Genomic DNA, 17,446 nt, shown 5'->3' with positions numbered 1-17,446 from the left:
GTGGGTGAAGCAATCTGACTTGGAAGTGAAGTAGCGTACCTCCATTCAAGACACCGAGTTAAACTCCTCTGCTCGCTGCTGCTGACAAGAGGCTGCAATGCTGCCGTACCTCCTTCTGTTGGGGGGGTCTGTTCTAGATCCAGCCTCCTGGGGCTTAATGTAGTTGGGAATGAAGGTGAAATATATACAGATAGGTCTGTTGATGTGCGGGAAAATAGCTTGACTGCAGTGGTGGCAGGAGAAGTGGCCTGGCCAAGGTAATAACTAAAATGGCACTGAGTAGTGGAGGGTTGCACCCTTGTCTGCTTGCAGACAGGACTCCCTATGAGAGCCTCCTGGTTAGTGTCCCACTGGCCAACTTCCAGCTACACACTGACTTTATAGAAATGAGACTTCTCCCATAGTTGCTGCTGCAGCTGTACGGCTGAGGACAAGCAAAACTCAGGGGCATCCAAACCCCAGGTCTATAGGCTTGGGCCTGCATGTAGGAACCCTGCCAAAGGATTTGGAAGCATCTGAAGCCCCAGGTGGGGGTAGAGGATGTTTGCTGATAGTAGAGCTGTGTATATTTCTTGAATGGCTCATAGACTTAGAATTAATTTGGCTGGTTTGACTTTGGACACATGAAGAGGTTACTGAGAACCCCTTGATTACTTGCTCTTGTTCACCTGAATGTCTTGCGGAGCTGCCTGCCTCCTTGGGAGAAGAGAAGAGTTCACACTTCTATATCTGTGTGGTTTAACACCTCGGGCTGATGCTATTGAATTAGAAAAAATAGTTTTAGAGTGGGGGTTAAGGATGCTTACAACTGGAAGCCTTCAAAGATTTTTTTCCTAGCAAGATGCTAATAAATGGAGGAAGCTATCTCAATAAGCTCTTGAGGTACAAAGAACAAAACATACTAGGTTAACTTGAAGAGAAACTTTCAGAGTAAAATGTAGAAAATGTACTTTTGGTCTACCCTGCAGGCAAACCTATTTAACAGGGATGGAAATAAGTCTAAGGGCTCTCCGCTGGCTCAAGATGTAAGAGTCTGAGTAAGATAGCATCACCCTTGTACTCTGTTAGGTTTCTGGCAAGGGTACCTCCTGAGTTTGGGGAGCCACAACTTGTGGGTGAGCCCAGGGGTGGACCAGAAACCCCATATCCACTCCTATACTTCTGTGCTGTGGCTTAGTGCCCCCCAGCACTCCACCAGCCTGCAAAGCAAAAAAACTACCCTGTCCTGAGTGGTGCTGAGTTGGGGGGGCCAATCTCAGGGTGGGCATGTGCCAGTCACCTGTAGCTTCTGATCACCATCTGGTCCAATTTCACAGTTCAAGCTGAAAGATTGGTGTTTTGTTTTGTTCTTATTTGATTATCTTGCCTTTACTTTAGACTGTTACAGTAACAGGAGTTAATCTAAATCTAGCTCTTCCTGTGATTCATCTACACTGCAATTGAAGGTGCAATTGCAGCACCACTGGCTGCAACCATGCTACTGTTAATCTTGTGCTCACTGTTAACGAAGGCATAACAAAGACACTGAAGATTTAGTGGCATAGACTTCAGCACAGGCTGAACCAGCATGCTGAGGACCAAAGGTGTATAATCTGCCTACTGTGTGCCAGAGTTTGTGCCCCTTCATCTTCACTTCTCTTGTTAACAGTGCTGCACAGATGTGCTTGCTTTTGCTGCAGTCCCAGCTTTGCCTGTGTAATAAACATAAAATGAAATGTGTAATTTTTTTTCTTTCAAAAACTTAAGCAGTGATGCCTGAGATTTTGTTTCTTACTGTGTCTGTGCTTAGATAACAGGTTATCTGAGCTGTTATGAATACAAGGACTTGCAAAGAAAAACCTTTAGTGGTGGGAGAGAAGAAAATATAGTAAGAGAATTCATCTTTTTGCTCAACTCCTTGAGTTTGCAGTTGTTATAAGTCGCAGTGGTGCCCTCTTATGATATTCATGAGTGGATAACTTTTTTTCTATAGTTATTTGTAACTCCAATTAAACATCATAATAAATGTCTTTTGTAATGACAAGGAACTCCCAAACTAGCAAGATTTTAGTCTTTAAAATCTCTAGATGGAATATGGAGCAAGAGAGAACCATGGCAAGCGAGATGCTTTCTGACCTATATTCTCACATAGTGGGAGTCTTCATCTTGCAGACTTATTTTTAGAACATCAGTAGTGAGGAGGAAATGCAAGTCTGCTATAAAAACACTAGATGTGAATTATAATATCATTTCATCTGTTGTAGAAATGAAGATGGATAGTGTTGTAAGGATGGGAGAAAAAATAAATCCTTTATAGAGGTGTCTGCCCAGAGACAAGTGCAGAAGAGGTATTAGAAAATGAGCCTATGTGTGTTTTAACTTGATGATTTATCCCTTGTGTACAGGTTTGAACTTAAGGCAAAAATAAGAACACTGCATAAATAAATGGCATGTTGAAACCAAGTTCTTGTCATTCATACAGAGTCTTGCATGGGCTGCCTCTACTTGTAGAAAAGAGAAATATGTCCATCATTGCAAAAAAAAAAAAAAAAAAAAAAAAAGGGGGGGGGGTGTCACACATGCAGCCAAAACTACTCTTTTGTATCTATAACTTGATTACCTAGTTTCAAAGCTTAGTTTAAAGGTTCTAGTTCCAGATGGAAAAAGAGAACCCCATAGACAAAAAAAACTTGACCATACCAATTTCCAGAAATGCCTCCATCTCCTGGTAGTACTGGGAGAGGGAACATTTTAATGAGGTAAGGACTCTTGCTGTAGTGCCAATATTTTGGGGTGTACTGACTTTTTGTAAGTAAATGCAAATGATGGGTCCATATACAAATTCCTACAGAAACAAAAATAGGTGGGAATAAAAATGATTTGGTAACAGATAAAAGTATGTATATGAAAACTCCTGTTTTGGTGTTGAAGTAGGGTGGGTAGGTGTTTGGGAGGGCAGGGGTCAAGTTAGGGTTGGTAAAATTAAATGCAGTTGCTTTCTTTTCAAAGTAGTTGTTCACATACCTACTTGTTAAAGTCTATGAACTAGCAGTGATTTAGTTACTGTGATTTAGTGTGTGCTAGCCCTAATAGATGTGAAGGGAGCTTGGTTTTTGTTTTTTGTGGGTGGTTCATTTGTGTCTTTTTTTTGTTCTTGGTAAACTTTTTCATGATGCAACAAAATAAAACACTAACTGAAAGGCTCTCGCATTTTAAAGATTCAGTATATTAGGGGCTCTTAACTTGCCTGTCACACGGGGGGAAGATTTGAATTTGACTGGAACATCTAGTTATTTCAGTGGTAGAAACAACCCAGAATATCTGTTAAGTTCCCCTTCATATACCATATGTGAGCACAAAAGCCTAATTAAAGGTGGTCAAGAAAAGGCTTTTTTTAAAACATTATATATTGTGCTTTCTTTTTGCTGCCAATATATACTCTCTGTAAAACCAAAATGCTAGTGGAGAATGTAGAGTACTTCCCATGTTCTATGTTGCTTATCTGAATCAAAGTAAAAAAATTTAAATGTTTAGTTTCTGGTGTAGTTGCTCATGGTAAAATACAGTATAGTACACTTTAGTCATCCATATCATACCATAACTTGTTTCTAGAGCTTTATAAACCATGTCTTACAAGTAATACTTATTGGCCTGAGACTTCTACTGCCTTGAAGTTTGAAGCAACTCTGTGTAGATAAGGCACAGAAGCACTGAAGGCATAAGTTACCCAGTTATTGCTTAGTAACTTAGCCCTGCATGGGATAGGAAAAGTGACTGTGGTGAGGACCGGTACATTAAAAGATGCTTGGATGTTACATTTCTCTTATTCTTGGCTACCACTTCTATGTAAAGTGAGTACCTGATTGACAGACTTGAATTTAAATTCACATTAGCTTTTCCCTTAGAGCACTTAGAAGGGAAGGTATCTGGAGATCAGATGAAGACCTGTGAAGGCTGCAGAGTTCCTCAGTTTAACCTGCACTGAGGGGGAAAAAAAACAGTTTTAACTGTCAGTCTCCTACCTAGTTATGCACATCAAAGGCCAAGACAGTTTTGAATAAAAATAAAATTTGGTTGATAAAAGACTTCTTTTTTTCTTGTTGCTGATCTAGTTCTAATTCCTCTTTAACTTTTCTTTTCTGATTTTTGTTGCTGTTTTTTAAAAGTCTTGCTTGTTTCCACAGAAACTGCTGAAACTTCTCTGGGGATGATAACTGCTTGGCTGAAGCTGTTTGAGGAACTGGCTGAAATGTATTGGTGGGGGGGGGGGGGGGTAGAAACTAGGGATGCTGAAGCTTGAAAATAATAGAAGAGAATAATAAATTTCTGTTCCTGTAAGTCATTATCTTTCAGTAACCCATCCACAAATCTTCCTTGGTTGACTACACACCCAGAACACTGAAGAAAAATAGTCCAAAGAGAACTGCTATTATTGATGCTTCTGATAACTTTCTGCTAGGAACAGGGGAGGGAGGGGGTGGGATTATGGTAGGCTTCATAGATTCTGGATACAAGAAATACTTCACAGTTACCGCAGTGAAACAAATATCATAACAAAACCTGGTTTGCAAAGCAGAGTTGTATGTAAATTAGAAATCTTATAAATGTGAATTTGCAACTAGCCTGAGTACTATTTCCCTTAAGTGTCCTGTAGTCTCCTTCAGTCTTATTTTGGGAGCTTAAATATGAACAATTAAAGCACAGTATATGTATAATTCTCTTATAAGTGAACCAGCCCTGCCCCTGAATAATTTGGAACAGTACAAGTTGCCTATCCCAACAGCTGTCAAAGAAACCTATATTTGATGGTCTCAGCCTTTTGATTGCTATCTTGTCCCTATTCCTTTGGTCATTCTTGCTAGACACTATTTTACTGATAAAAAAACCTTGCAAAATTATATAAAAACTTATGTAAGATCAGGTGCTATCCATGGAAGTTTTAACTGAAATCCTGTCTCTTGTACTGTTGTGGCAGATTTTTGCCTTCTGGGTTCAGACCGTCACATTCACTCTGCATATTCCCTTCCATGACAAGGCACTACTGGGTTCTGTGGATGAGGGGGAGAGTAGTAACTGTGATTATACCTTGATTCTTGTCACACAAAAAAACAACCAACTTTTACCGTAGTCTCCTATCACATTCTCACTAGTAAAGTAAGGAAACATAGACTCAATGAAAGTATTGAAAGGCAGATCTACAATTAGCTAGATCATCATGTGTCACAAGTAGCCATTAAGGACATGATGGTCAGTGGCGAGGAAGTAGCAAGTAGAGTTCCTGAGGAGTCTGTCCTGAGCTCTCTATTGTTTTAATACCTACACCAGTGATGTAGATCAAGAGTGTACAGCCCACAGAGCCATGGCATCTAACTCCTAGGGTTTCCTATGGGTCAGGAAATTTGGTGGTCGGGGAGTGCTGGCAATTTAATACAGCCATCCTCCCCTTGCTGCTGACTTCCTAAACCCCAGTCCCTGTGGTGGGTTGGAGCTGAACTGCACGCTTTCCTCTGCAGGCTCTTTTTTGGGGCTTGGCTCTACTCGCTGTTCTTTCTCTTCTCTTTCCCCCCCCCCAGGAGCTAGGTTGGGGCTGCATCAAGTCCCATTCTGTCCCTGTGGGACCAGGACAAATTCCTTCCCCTCTGCTGGGGCCCCAGGTTGCCTTCTACCTCCCCACCCCTCCATGTGGCCAGATAGGGTCCCACCATGCCCACCCCAGGCACTGGATTGGGACCCCCAGCTAGATCCAGTCCACAGACAAACCAGACAGTGCCCTTGTGGCCTGCTATGCAAAAGGTTGAGAACCACTAATTGAGAGGATAGGATTCGGTGCCCACTTAGTAAAATTACAAATAATACCAATTTGCGTGGAGTTTTAGGCCCCTGGAGGGCTGGGTTACAATTCAGAATTACATTGATAAGCTAGATAGATAATTTGAAATCACTCAAATGAAATTCAGTAAGAATAAGAGCAGAGTCCTAAACTGGGGTCAGAACAATCACATGCAGATTAGAGAGTGACTTGCTTGGCTGTGGTACTGCAGAAAAGGATCTCTGGCTTCCAGTAGACCACAAGCTGAATACAAGCCAACAGTATGCTCTTGTTGCAAAAGAGGCTGATAACATACTGGGTTGTATTGATAGGCACATCACTTGCAAGACAAAATCCTCCTGCTCTTTTTGGCACTGGTGAGGCCTCACTTGGAGAATTGCATCCAGTTTTGGACCTGGCACTTCAAGGAAGATGCAGACAAATTTGAGTACAGCAGAATGACAAAAAGGGTTAGAGGTCTTGGAAAAACTGTATGTGAGGACATGCTGAAAGAACTGGGAGTACTTAGTCTGGAGAAGAGAAGACTGAGATGGGGTTTGCCAATGTCTTCAAATACCTGAAGGCTGTTGATAGGATGGTTGGACATAGATGATTCTCTTTCTTCACAGGGGCCAGGACTAGGAACAATAGTTTTGAATTCCAGCATGGGAAATTTAGGTTGGTTGTTAGGAAAAATGTTCTCATTCCAAGGGTGGTTGCATGGGAACAGGCTACCCAGAGAGGTTCTGGAGGCTTTGTCCATATACAATTTTGTTGAATCATTAAATTTTTAAGACCAGGTCAGACCATCACTTGACTTGAAATGGTTAGGTCACAGATGATCCTGCCTTGAGCAAGGGGTTGGATTAGGTAACTTCTAGAGGTCCCTTCCAGCCCTGTGTTTCTACACTCCTATACTGAAGGAAAAGCAGGTTGGAGTGGGAAATTATACTTCATTGAGGATTCCCACTCTTGATGTGCCACCAGTCATTCATTAGAAGAAACTAAACCCACAAGAGCCATAGTGCTCAACCTTTTGAACCTGTGGGCTAGTTGAGTGGCACAGGGCCAGGCTGTGGGCTGGGCCAGACCATGCAGACTGGGATTGGGCTCTGCACAGCTTTGGCTGGCCCATGTGCACCAGGATCAGGATACTGCACAGCCCCCATGCACCAGGGTCAGGGTTCTGCACTGTCTCCACCTGGTTCTGTGTGGTGAGATCAGGCTCTGGGGCCCCATACTGCCTCTGCCAGGTCCCACATGCTGGAATCAGGCTCTGGGGCCCTGCACTGCCCCTGCCTCTGCCCCATCCCCATCCTCCATGAACAGGCTCAGCACTGCCCCTGCTTTTGCTCCATCTTGCATGGTGTTACCAGGCTGTGCTCACCCCACCCAGCCTCACATGCCTGGACTGGGGCTCTGGTCTCATGTGCTGGGATTGGGCTCTGGGGCCCCATGCTAGCCCTGTCCCATCCTGCATGCTGGGATTGGGGCCCAGTGCTGCTCTGCGTGGCTGATCTAGCATGCAGGGCAACGGCCCACAGGACTCACCATGGCACTGGAGGCCGGGGGTTGAGCACCCTTGCTCCAAAATGCTCTAAATCTGTTTACGGCATTTCCAATTACTACTCTGCAGTATTTTAGCTAAGCTTTATTTTTCTTGGTTTGCAGTCTACAATTGACTTCTGCAGCTGGTTTGGAAATCACTGTGTTCTGAGGCAGGCCAAGCCTTTGCTGCCCTGTGGCCTGAAATTTGCATCTCTAAATGGGAGTCCCAGCAGGGAGGAAAGTCATCTGGGCTGGAAGTGGCAGATGTCAGGAATCCTGACGAAGCCATACAGGTCTCCAGCTAAAGTGACTGGAAGGGAGAAGGTTTGTATGGAGAGAGATGTTGGAGGAGATAGTGAAGTTCCAGCTGGGAACAGGAGCTTTTAGGGAGGCTGACTGACTTTTGGAGGACGCTGTAAAGGAAGATATAACTGCTGCTAGAGCATGCTAGGTGGGCTCTCTCATTGAGAGAGTCTGTCCCATTTAATTGGAAAAATCTTAGCAGAATTGCACAGTGCAGGAAGGAGATCAGTATTACTATAATTTCTAAGAAACGTATTTAATTTTGGTTTAATATTACAAGAACAGAACTTTCTGTAATTTTTCTTTTTCATTGAGTATAGTGTACTGAATGAACACTTTGTGAATCCAAAGGATTGATAAGTCCAAAGTTAGCAAATATTTGTTGTGTGGTAGAACTGCTTATGCTTTGCAGTGGTACAGGCTTACTTGCTTTACTCAGGTACATACATAGGAGGTGCTGAACTTCCTTGGAAATAAAAATCCCCTAATTTTGGCAATTGTGTTAGGAGTCCTAAAGAGCTACTTCTACTCTGAAGATTTTTCTTTTTGGTACTGTGGGGACTTTAGTATATGGATGTAAATTCCTATGAATAAAAAAAATGAAAAGAAATCAGTTGGAAAGCAGATTCATTTCTAACATATTTCCACTGAAATTGGTTGAGTAATATTGAGAAATAATTTAGTGCATAAAATTAACTTTAAATCTGGCATAAATCAGTTCAAATGCCATGGAAGTTCCCAGGATCAGTTAATTATTTTGTAGTGTTAAATGTCATGCTTGTGAGTTAGTATGGACAAGCGTTCATTTTAGCTGCTGTAAAGTGGGGCAGACAGAACCACTGTTTAGGAGCTTGTAATAACTATTACACTAATGGTTATTTCTGCATGATCTTTTAGTGATGCAAGTGAGCTAAATCACCATAAGTTTGAGGGTTGATGAAGAAAGGGTTAAGTGGAGCAGTTTTGCTACACTTGTATCACTACAGAATCATACAGATATAAGGGTTGTATCATAACAGGTTATAATATCCTTTGATATCAGCACAGTTGATTGCATGGTCAATCAGTACAATTGTTACAGATTTGTAGAATTCCTTTTTATTGCCTTTTAAATATGTCAAAAGTAAGAGGCCAAAGGAACTATAGGTCCTTTACAAAATGCAGAAAGCAATCTAGTTGTGCATGATGCAGGGACGGCTGAAGTATTTAATGCCTTTTTTACATCAGTGTTCACACATTAGGGGCAGCTACCAGATGAGAGCAAAGCCCCAGTTATCAACAAAGATGGGAAAGGGGACAAAGCTTAGGGTAGTAGAAGAACGAGTATAGGGTTTGCTTAAAGAAGCTAGATGCTTTCAAGTTGGTATGGCAGGAATGGATGCACTGTAGGGTGCTGAAGAAATTGGCAGATGTAATTTAAGGCCCATTTGCTGTCCTCTTCGAGAACTTCTAGGAGTTGGATGAGGCCCTGGATGATGCAAATATCAAGTCCATCTTTAAGAAAGGGAAGAAGGAGGATCTAGAGAATTATATACCGTTAGCCTGACTTCTGTACCTGGAGCAGGTCCACAAAGAATCTATTGTGAAGCACCCAGAGGAGAACGGGGTGATCAGAACAGGAGCAACTAGCATGGATTCACCAAGAGCAATTCTGCTTGCCTGACCAACCTGATTTCATTCTGTGATAAGGTGACAGGCTCTGTGGCTAGGGGGAGAGCACTTGTGATACAACTTGACTTTAGCAAGGCTTTTAACATGGTCTCCCATGACATGGGATGGCCTAATCAGGGGCCATCCTGCCTTGCATGGGGGACGAATAAATGACGTTGTGAGGTTCCTTCCAGCCCTACTGTCCTGTGTTCCTGTCTATACCCTAGAAGAACCAGTGTAAATTAAGTTAGTCCTGCAGAGCTGTCACATCTAAAGTCTGGTCTAAACTACAACATTTTGCCAACAGGACTGTCAGCTAGGGGTACTGGAAGATGCATCTCCAATTTAATATAGCTGTGTTGACCATTTTTCTTAAGTATGGTTTGTCATTTGGGGAGATTCTGTAGATATACCTGCAGAAATGTCCCTTCTCTTCATATCTGCTGCATCTTTGTTCGGGGCTTTTCTAGATTTGCTAAGCGATAGAAGCACCAGTGTAAGACTGAGGTGGGGAGGAGGAGAATTGCAGGGCTCCCTTTGTAGGATTTTCTGAACTTTTTTGTGGAGCAGGTTGGGGCGGGGGGGCGACTAGGTTTTTCTGCTTCCTTGTGGAGCTGTCAAGTGCTGAAGGCCCCTAATCTTAGACCTGTATAAAATTGAGGTTGGGTAGGCACCCTTTTCTGGTTGTGGGCCGGAGTGACTTCCCTCAGGTCAGACATGCTCTGGCAGGTGGGTGGTAGGACCTGGCCACTCTTTGTCTATGTGGCAGCATGAGTAGAGCACCCACAGCCAAAGCCCTACATCTGCAGGTCAGATCCACTGGTTCTGCAGGCCATTAGTTGCCGACTCCCGATGTCAGGGACTGCAATCACTGTGGTGCTTTGCTGGTGGTTGGGTCTTGCAGCACTTGCACGGTTTTCAGTAGCAGTTCCACTGGAGCTGTCCTCTCTGCACTGTCTGTCACCTGTGCCCCTTCTGTGCTTCGCAGACAGGTGTCATAGTTTCATAGCAGGTAGGGTCGGAAGGGACCTGAGCAGATCATCAAGTCCGACCCCCTGCCATGGGCAGGAAAGAATGCTGGGGTCAAAACGACCCGGGCTAGGTGTCTATAGAAATTGAGCCTTGAACTAATTTTTTTTTTATTTGAGATCCTGCCCAGGACTGGGTGTTGAAAGAAGCGAGTAAGACAGTTTTCTTCTTACTCTGCTTCTCTCACTTTCTGCTCTGATCACATTGAAAATGGGGTCCTTAAGGGATGGATGCATAGATATTCTTCCACCCTGCTGGTGAACTTGAGTGTACATTTGATTGCCTCTCTATCTTTAAAATATTTTTCAACTTCTACACTGTTTTATGCAAAACAATCAGCTTAAAGTACTAGAGGTGGACAGCATGCTGGTTTGTACGGTAAATGACCAGTACTGTCGACTCTGTTTTGTGACAGAAAATCGCAGACGTTTCAGTTATCTTCAGCCCAGAAGCGCAGCATGGTGCCTCAGCACCCTAAGTGCAGCAGTGCATGGGTAGGGCAGCATCATTGGCTGTGCTGCCAGCAGCATGATAGTGGCTGCTCTGGCAGTGCAGCTGCTTCTACTTTTTTAGGGTCCTCTCCCTGCTCTCCACTCCCCTCCTCCCACAAGGGTAGTGGGGGCAGTTGGTGCCCACAGTTGCAAGCAAGTTACTTCCCATTATTATGCCACTGTTTCAGCCCTTAACATAACTGAGGCTTTGTTACCCTTCTAGACTGACTGTACTGGGGCTCTGTGTGTATGAGCAAAGAATTTTTTTTATAGTTCTGTTCATCCTGTAGGATTCCAGTACTTCTTGCAAGCTGCCAGTATATATGTGCTTTATATTAATATATAAGAAAATCCTGCATGGAAGAAAGCTAAGATTGCTACATTGAATTAACTTTTTCACACCAAGCAACAGATTTATTTAGTCTGAGGCAGGGACATTTTTTCATATGAAAATTAAATCTTTTGGATGATACCCAGATTGCATTCAGTTTTGTAAACACTTTAATGTAACTTTTTCTTACAAAGTAGTGAGAAAATTCTAGGCTCTTGTGGAAGCATCCAAGACTTTGAAAAACTCAGAACTTGGCAGTGGTTCATGAAAGGAAGTTTGGCAAGTATATCTGCTATGGATGGACTACATGCTCTTCTAAAGACTTATTATAAGCCAGCTGTTCAAGTAGCTTTTTGAATAAGTTACTGTATGCATGCAGTAATGTGGTACAGATATGGGGACCAAATAACTTATCTTAAGGGCTTGTCAATATGGGATCTTTTTCAATACTATGTTTATTCCATAGGAAGCTTGTTTTACTGGCTCTGATGAAAATTGGGCTTTTATTTACATTGGCAAGATCTTTATGCAGTGTACTGTGTGGCTTTGTGTGTGTGTGTGCGTGTGCGCACATGAGCTTCATCAGAGTCTAGTTTTAATAGTCTTTTTAAATTTTTTAAATCTTGTTGGGGAGAAGGGGGATTATGGTAACACAACAATGCTGAAACTGTTTCTAGAAACGTGGCTCTATGCTTGTTTTTTGCTTTCACTTCGTAAGCGAACAGGGCAGATGCTATTTGCAGAATGTGGTCAGATTGCATTTCCCCAGATGACTGCAGCCAGGAGGGATGTAATTGCAAAAGTATGCATTAATTAGGAAAAAATTTTGCTTGTTAAAAGAAATCTCTCTTATAACCTTCAGTGAAAATAGAGTAAAAAAAGAGTTGTTCTTCATCAAGAAAGAGTGAAATCTGACAATGCAATTGTAAACAAGTCTCTCGCATTTCTTTTGTAGGTGTATGGTGAGGTGACAGCTCTTGAATTATGGCATCCAGAAAAGTTTGGTGTGTATTGGTCCTGGGCGTTCTTCTGCCTCATTCTTATGCCCATACAGACTTCTTCACTTCAATTGGTGAGATATGCACTGTATATTCAGAAGCTTAACTGTAGAGCTCTGTCTGGCAACTTTCAAAACTGACTCTTCAGTGTGCTCCAGGAATTAGTATAGCATGAAGCTCACCACCAGTGCCTCTGTGATTTATCTTTTTGGAGGAATGTTTTTATTCAGATCATCCTGTTAAAATGACAGAGGACTGGGATGTGCATTCATTAGATTGAAAATAATTTTGGTTTCCTTCAAATGAGGAAACAAAATAATTCTTGGTAAGAACTCATAACAGTGCTAATGTTCCAGGATTTACCTCTGCTCCCACAATGGTTATTTTTTAATAGCGTGCATAGCACTTTGGCTTTTACAGTAGAGTAAACCAGTTCAGCCATCTCTTTACTTGATATCCTGCTTTAAAAAATTCACAGGTAGCTTGTAGAGAGAACCTCTGCAAGTATTGTGTCAGAGTATTGTGTTTCAAATGCTTCGTGTAGCTCCATAATTCATTTTTGCCTTATTTGCTATGTATCAGATGTATTTGAATAAAAGTATATTCCTTTTCAGCCTATATTATCTCCCCAAATATGATGCAAATGGAAGTCAAAGTGCTGACCTTGATGCTGCATTCGTGTTCATGGCAGCAGACTATGTAAAACACACTAAGTTCTCTCAAGAAGAGAGAGGAATCTTTTTCAGACATCTTCATGGGTAGAAAGAGAAATACAAAATGACTAACCAATCTCTGGTGTGCTTTTCCCTTAGCCCTGCCCTCAGTTTGTTCCAGTAGGAACACCTTTTGAATGATGAGCAGAGCTCTAATAATCAGTCAAAACTGTTTTTCTTTTTAGGTCACATGACAGATTTAATTAATACAGAAAAAGACCTGCTGACATCACTGAAAGATTATATCAAGGCAGAGGAGAGCAAGCTGGAACAGATCAAAAAGTAAGCGGATAGTTTCATAACACTACTCTGTAACTCCATCCTTACGTACAAGAGAGTTCCCCAAAGCTGAACAAATTGAGGAATTTATTGCCTGGAGGAGAAACAATAATTAAGATGTTTGTCCTTAATGAATGTCTCTTTGAGCTGGTGTTCTTTTCTTTATATAATGTTATGAGAGTGAGTTCTAATCAGTTTGCGCTCTCTATTGTATCCTCATTGGCAGGATTCCCAGGTATGCATGTAATTCTTCAAAAGATATGCTGTTTTGTGTGTATGCGTGTGCGTGCATGCATGTGAATTCCAGAGAATATTATGATGTGCACTGGACTAAAAAATTTAGTATTAACTGTAGCCGAACTGCTTAAGCATGGTGAAGCTGTAACTGGTAACTAAGAACCTCACAAATGAATACTAGTAAGTCATTATAAAAACATATCTTGGCTGTACATGTCATAGATTTAATAAGAACAACAAGTCATTTTGTTATTCTTTCTACATTTGACTCAGTCATTGCCCAAGGGTAGAGCTAAGGGAAAAGGTCCTTTCTATTGCAATTTATCAGAGCTTAGGAGCCAAAGCCTTGTACAACTGGGAAGGGGATGCCTAGTTTTCAAATACTTTTTATTTTCTAACTTTCTCATTCTGGCCTTGGTGAATTAAAAGTTTTATAACATTTTAAACTTGGCAGTGGTCCAAGGGACTAAAAGGCTGACATTGAGGGGGAAAGAAGGAAACTTTTGTGTTGGGCTTTTTTATGTTGTTTTTATATAGTACATCTTTTTGTAGGTTTGGGATGTTATCAATAATCCTTACAGCTTCAAATTAGTAGGCAGAGAAGTTGAACATTCACAGGTGGATAAATGCAAGTTGTGCTGCATAAGCATCAGTGATGAATGTCTACATTATACTGATGCTAATGTTTCCAGATTAAAAGCAAAAGTTAAAATAAAGGGCACCCAAATAAAATAATTTGACTTTTACACATACCTTGCCCTTGAAATTCATGGGGCTCCACTCTTCAGCTACAGCTTGTTTGCTTGCTTTTTTGTTCATTCATTCATTAGATTTACTGGCTCAGTGCTGTCTCTGAATCCATTATCTCCCTGTATAGGGGGGAGGGGAGAGGGAAACGGGACACCTGCATTTCCAGGTGGGTTGTGGTGGAGTTATGGTATAGTAACCAATATGAGTGACACATTTGGTCTGTACAGCCACAAGGTTAATATTTTAGTTACTTTACAGCAGTCATGGGAATTAACTAGTTAATTAACTAGTTAAAATGTTAAAGAAATGGCTAACTTTTAATTAGTTAAAAAAAGGTTAACTTTAATTTTTTATAAAGTCTAAATTAAAATTTAAAAAAATTGAAACCCAGCTTTCCCAGTGTTTTTCCTGACACAGCCACTCTCTAGGACTTGCATGGAACGATATTTCTTCATTGAAACTCTAGGACTTCTTGTTTGAGAGACAGAGTAGTGTGCCTTCCTACGAGTTATGGTCTCTTAAGAACTACAAGTCCCAAAGTTCCTTAGTTCATGCTGGGATTTTCTGTGCATTTGCAGAAGTCAAGAGAGCAGCCAGTTGGCTGCAGGAGAGGGAACAAGCACAAGCAAGCAGAGACATTGATCCCAGTAATAGTGGGAGCAAGTAGTGAGGGTGAAGCAAATGATGACTTTTTTAATTGTAATGAAGATCAGAACCAGCAGCCCAGGGCCCAAGAAGTTGAGCATTACTTCTCATCTGTGAGAAACTTACCTGAGATTTCACCTACCATGAAAAAACTATTCATTCGTTATAACACAAGCATTCCCCCATCTGCCCATGTAGAGCAATTGTTCAGTAGTGGGGACTTAGTTTTGCAAAACAGAAGAGGAAAGTTGTCAGATGTAAATTTTGAAATGCAGCTTTTGCTGAAGTTCAATAAGCATGTTTAAACAGTTTCTGCTATGCAACTAAACATTTAAACATCTTTTTCTCATTTAAATTGATTTTTCTCATTTCAGTCTAATTTTGATTTTCAGGCACTTGCATTATTTCACACCCTCTTGTTACCTTTTTAGCAATAAAAATTGTAACAACAGAGGTTTTCCATGGAAACGGCTTTCATTTGTTACCTGGCTATGAATATCTCCTTTCTGTTATTCTGGTATACCTATATGATGCATTGACTTTTACAAAGTACTTCACATGGAGAGGGTGAGAAGTATCTAACATTACATAGGTATTTGTAAATTGTTATTCTGAAAACTGTATGCCAAGTACAACATTGTTTCCAAATAAAGCAGGGTGAGTTCCGAATAAATTGGCATGCTTCTGTCGGCTTATGGAAAAGAAACCCACTCGTTGCATTTGAAAATTTAAAATGATGCTAAAAGGCAATTCACCATGTTTCACGCATTTTTCACGAATCAACTTAACGTTTAACTAGTTACTCTCTTTTTAACTTACCTTTTCACTAGTTGAAAGTGGAAATATTTAACTTTTAACAACTCAAGTTAATTTTAAAGACTGCTAACTTTTAACTTTAACTAGTTACGTTTTTCATGAACTTCTCTCATGACTCCTTTACAGGTGTCTCATTATGGTAAGAGTGCTATAGAGTCAATGAAATCCTAGTATAAAGTACTTTTTTTAGTAGGAGCTAGAAGTGAGACTTCAGTATTTTCAACCTTTGTAAGGAGCATAATATTTGCTAGTAACCTCAGCTGCACTAATACTTAGAAGGAGCCACATCCATTTTTCTGTTTTTGACAGTCCAAGGGCCTTTGTGGGCAAAGAGAAGACGCCTAATGGCTTCAGCAGAGGAATGAAGTATGCATAATAAAAAACTGCTTTGCTGTATATTTAACTGCCATAACATACTTACTTAATGTGGGAAAAGCAGGCAACTTGTGTTTGGGCACATGCTTAGCAAGGCCTCATTTATTCTGGAGCAGGCTGGATTTCAGTTTTTACAGGGTCTCTTGCTTGCTTGTGTGATGGCTTTTATGTAAAGGTTAAAATATCTTAAATGTTAGATTTTCTTAATGATATCCCTTTTGGCTTTTTTCACATTCCATTAGTTTTACTCTGCCTGTCAACATTCCCTTTTCAGAAGGTTGCTGTGTTTTGTTTTGCTTTATTAAGCATGTATGGAGGCTTGCACATTGGCAAGAGGCAGTTGAGGTTTCTAGTAAAACTGAAGACATGAAAGATGCCTTGAATACTGGAACAGCCACATTAACAAGCAGCAGATAAAGCTCTCAGGAGTGTTTATAATTAAGTTTGAGTGAGCCCTCAGTTAAGATTAATAAGGATTATTCATGCTTTTGAAAAGTAATTTTTCAGGCTGCTGCAGATTCAGGAATACAATTCTGTATTGGTATTCAGTGGGTTTGAGAGGCTTTATTTGAAACTTTAAGAATTGCTCCGCATGAGAGGTTAAATTACGAAATACAGTTTTACAATATGTGGAATCCATGGACCAGCCTTGAGCACTTTTAGGAACTAATTTTTATCTTAGGGTTATTAACTTTCTCCTTTAAAAATACGTTTGGGTCAGATAGTATATTGAAAGTAACTTTTAAGGTACAAATTATATTGAAGTATACTGGGTTTACCAAAACTTAGGTTAAAAAAATTGTATTTAACTGATCTTCGTGAAACTTCATAAAGTAACTATATGCTTCCTACCTATGATATACTGTGTATCAGCTGATATATTTTATTGGTGCATAGAGCTTCTTTATTGCAAGGTAGTGAGAGCAACTACTTATCACAGCTGTAGGATTGGTGAAAGAGGTGGCATTATTTTTCTTTGCATATAAAGTAAAAGAATACACATTGTATTGGAAGCTACATCAGCCAAAAGAGTCTGTTTGCTCGATAGCAGTTTTACAAGGCACAGAGTCTCTTAGAGCTTTATTCAATGTTATTTTTTTCTACAGATGGGCAGAGAAGTTAGATCAGCTAACTGACACAGCTACAAAAGACCCAGAAGGATTTTTGGGGCATCCTGTAAATGCATTCAAGTTAATGAAGCGACTCAACACTGAGTGGGCTGAGCTGGAGAACCTGGTCTTGAAAGACATGTCAGATGGTAAGTCTTGGCAATTTTCATTTTTCAATATTACTGTGTCTTGCACTAGCATTCCAGTGTTAACCAAAAATACAGGTTGGAGAGGCTGAGGAGCTTCTGTTTCCATATTCAAAATACAAATAAGAGTCAAACATTTTGTTAGTATTTTCATTTATATCTTTCCAGTTTCATAATTGGAATCGGACTTGTGCACCTCTCTGCAAGATGTCTCTGTCTGCATGCGGATATTTCTAAA

General features: G+C 40.8%; 1 protein-coding gene across 4 annotated transcripts in view; it reads left to right on the top strand.

Moving 5' to 3' along the window:
• The window catches only part of P4HA1 (prolyl 4-hydroxylase subunit alpha 1), a 56,513-nt gene that overhangs the window by 794 nt on the left and 38,273 nt on the right, over positions 1 to 17,446 (top strand). For all 4 annotated transcript variants that reach the window (XM_059729924.1, XM_006271590.4, XM_006271587.4 and 1 more), the window contains exons 2-4: positions 12,096 to 12,212; positions 13,037 to 13,133; positions 17,060 to 17,211. In XM_059729924.1, coding sequence (XP_059585907.1) covers positions 12,125 to 12,212; positions 13,037 to 13,133; positions 17,060 to 17,211 — 337 coding nt within the window. In that variant the 5' untranslated portion in view covers positions 12,096 to 12,124. The remainder of the gene's footprint in view (positions 1 to 12,095; positions 12,213 to 13,036; positions 13,134 to 17,059; positions 17,212 to 17,446) is intronic.

The sequence above is a fragment of the Alligator mississippiensis genome, chromosome 6 (assembly GCF_030867095.1).
Source record: "Alligator mississippiensis isolate rAllMis1 chromosome 6, rAllMis1, whole genome shotgun sequence".
In the NCBI taxonomy this organism is placed as follows: Eukaryota; Metazoa; Chordata; order Crocodylia; family Alligatoridae; genus Alligator; species Alligator mississippiensis.
The sequence above is the reverse complement of the archived record's forward strand: the minus strand, read 5'-3'. Positions and strand labels throughout refer to the sequence as shown.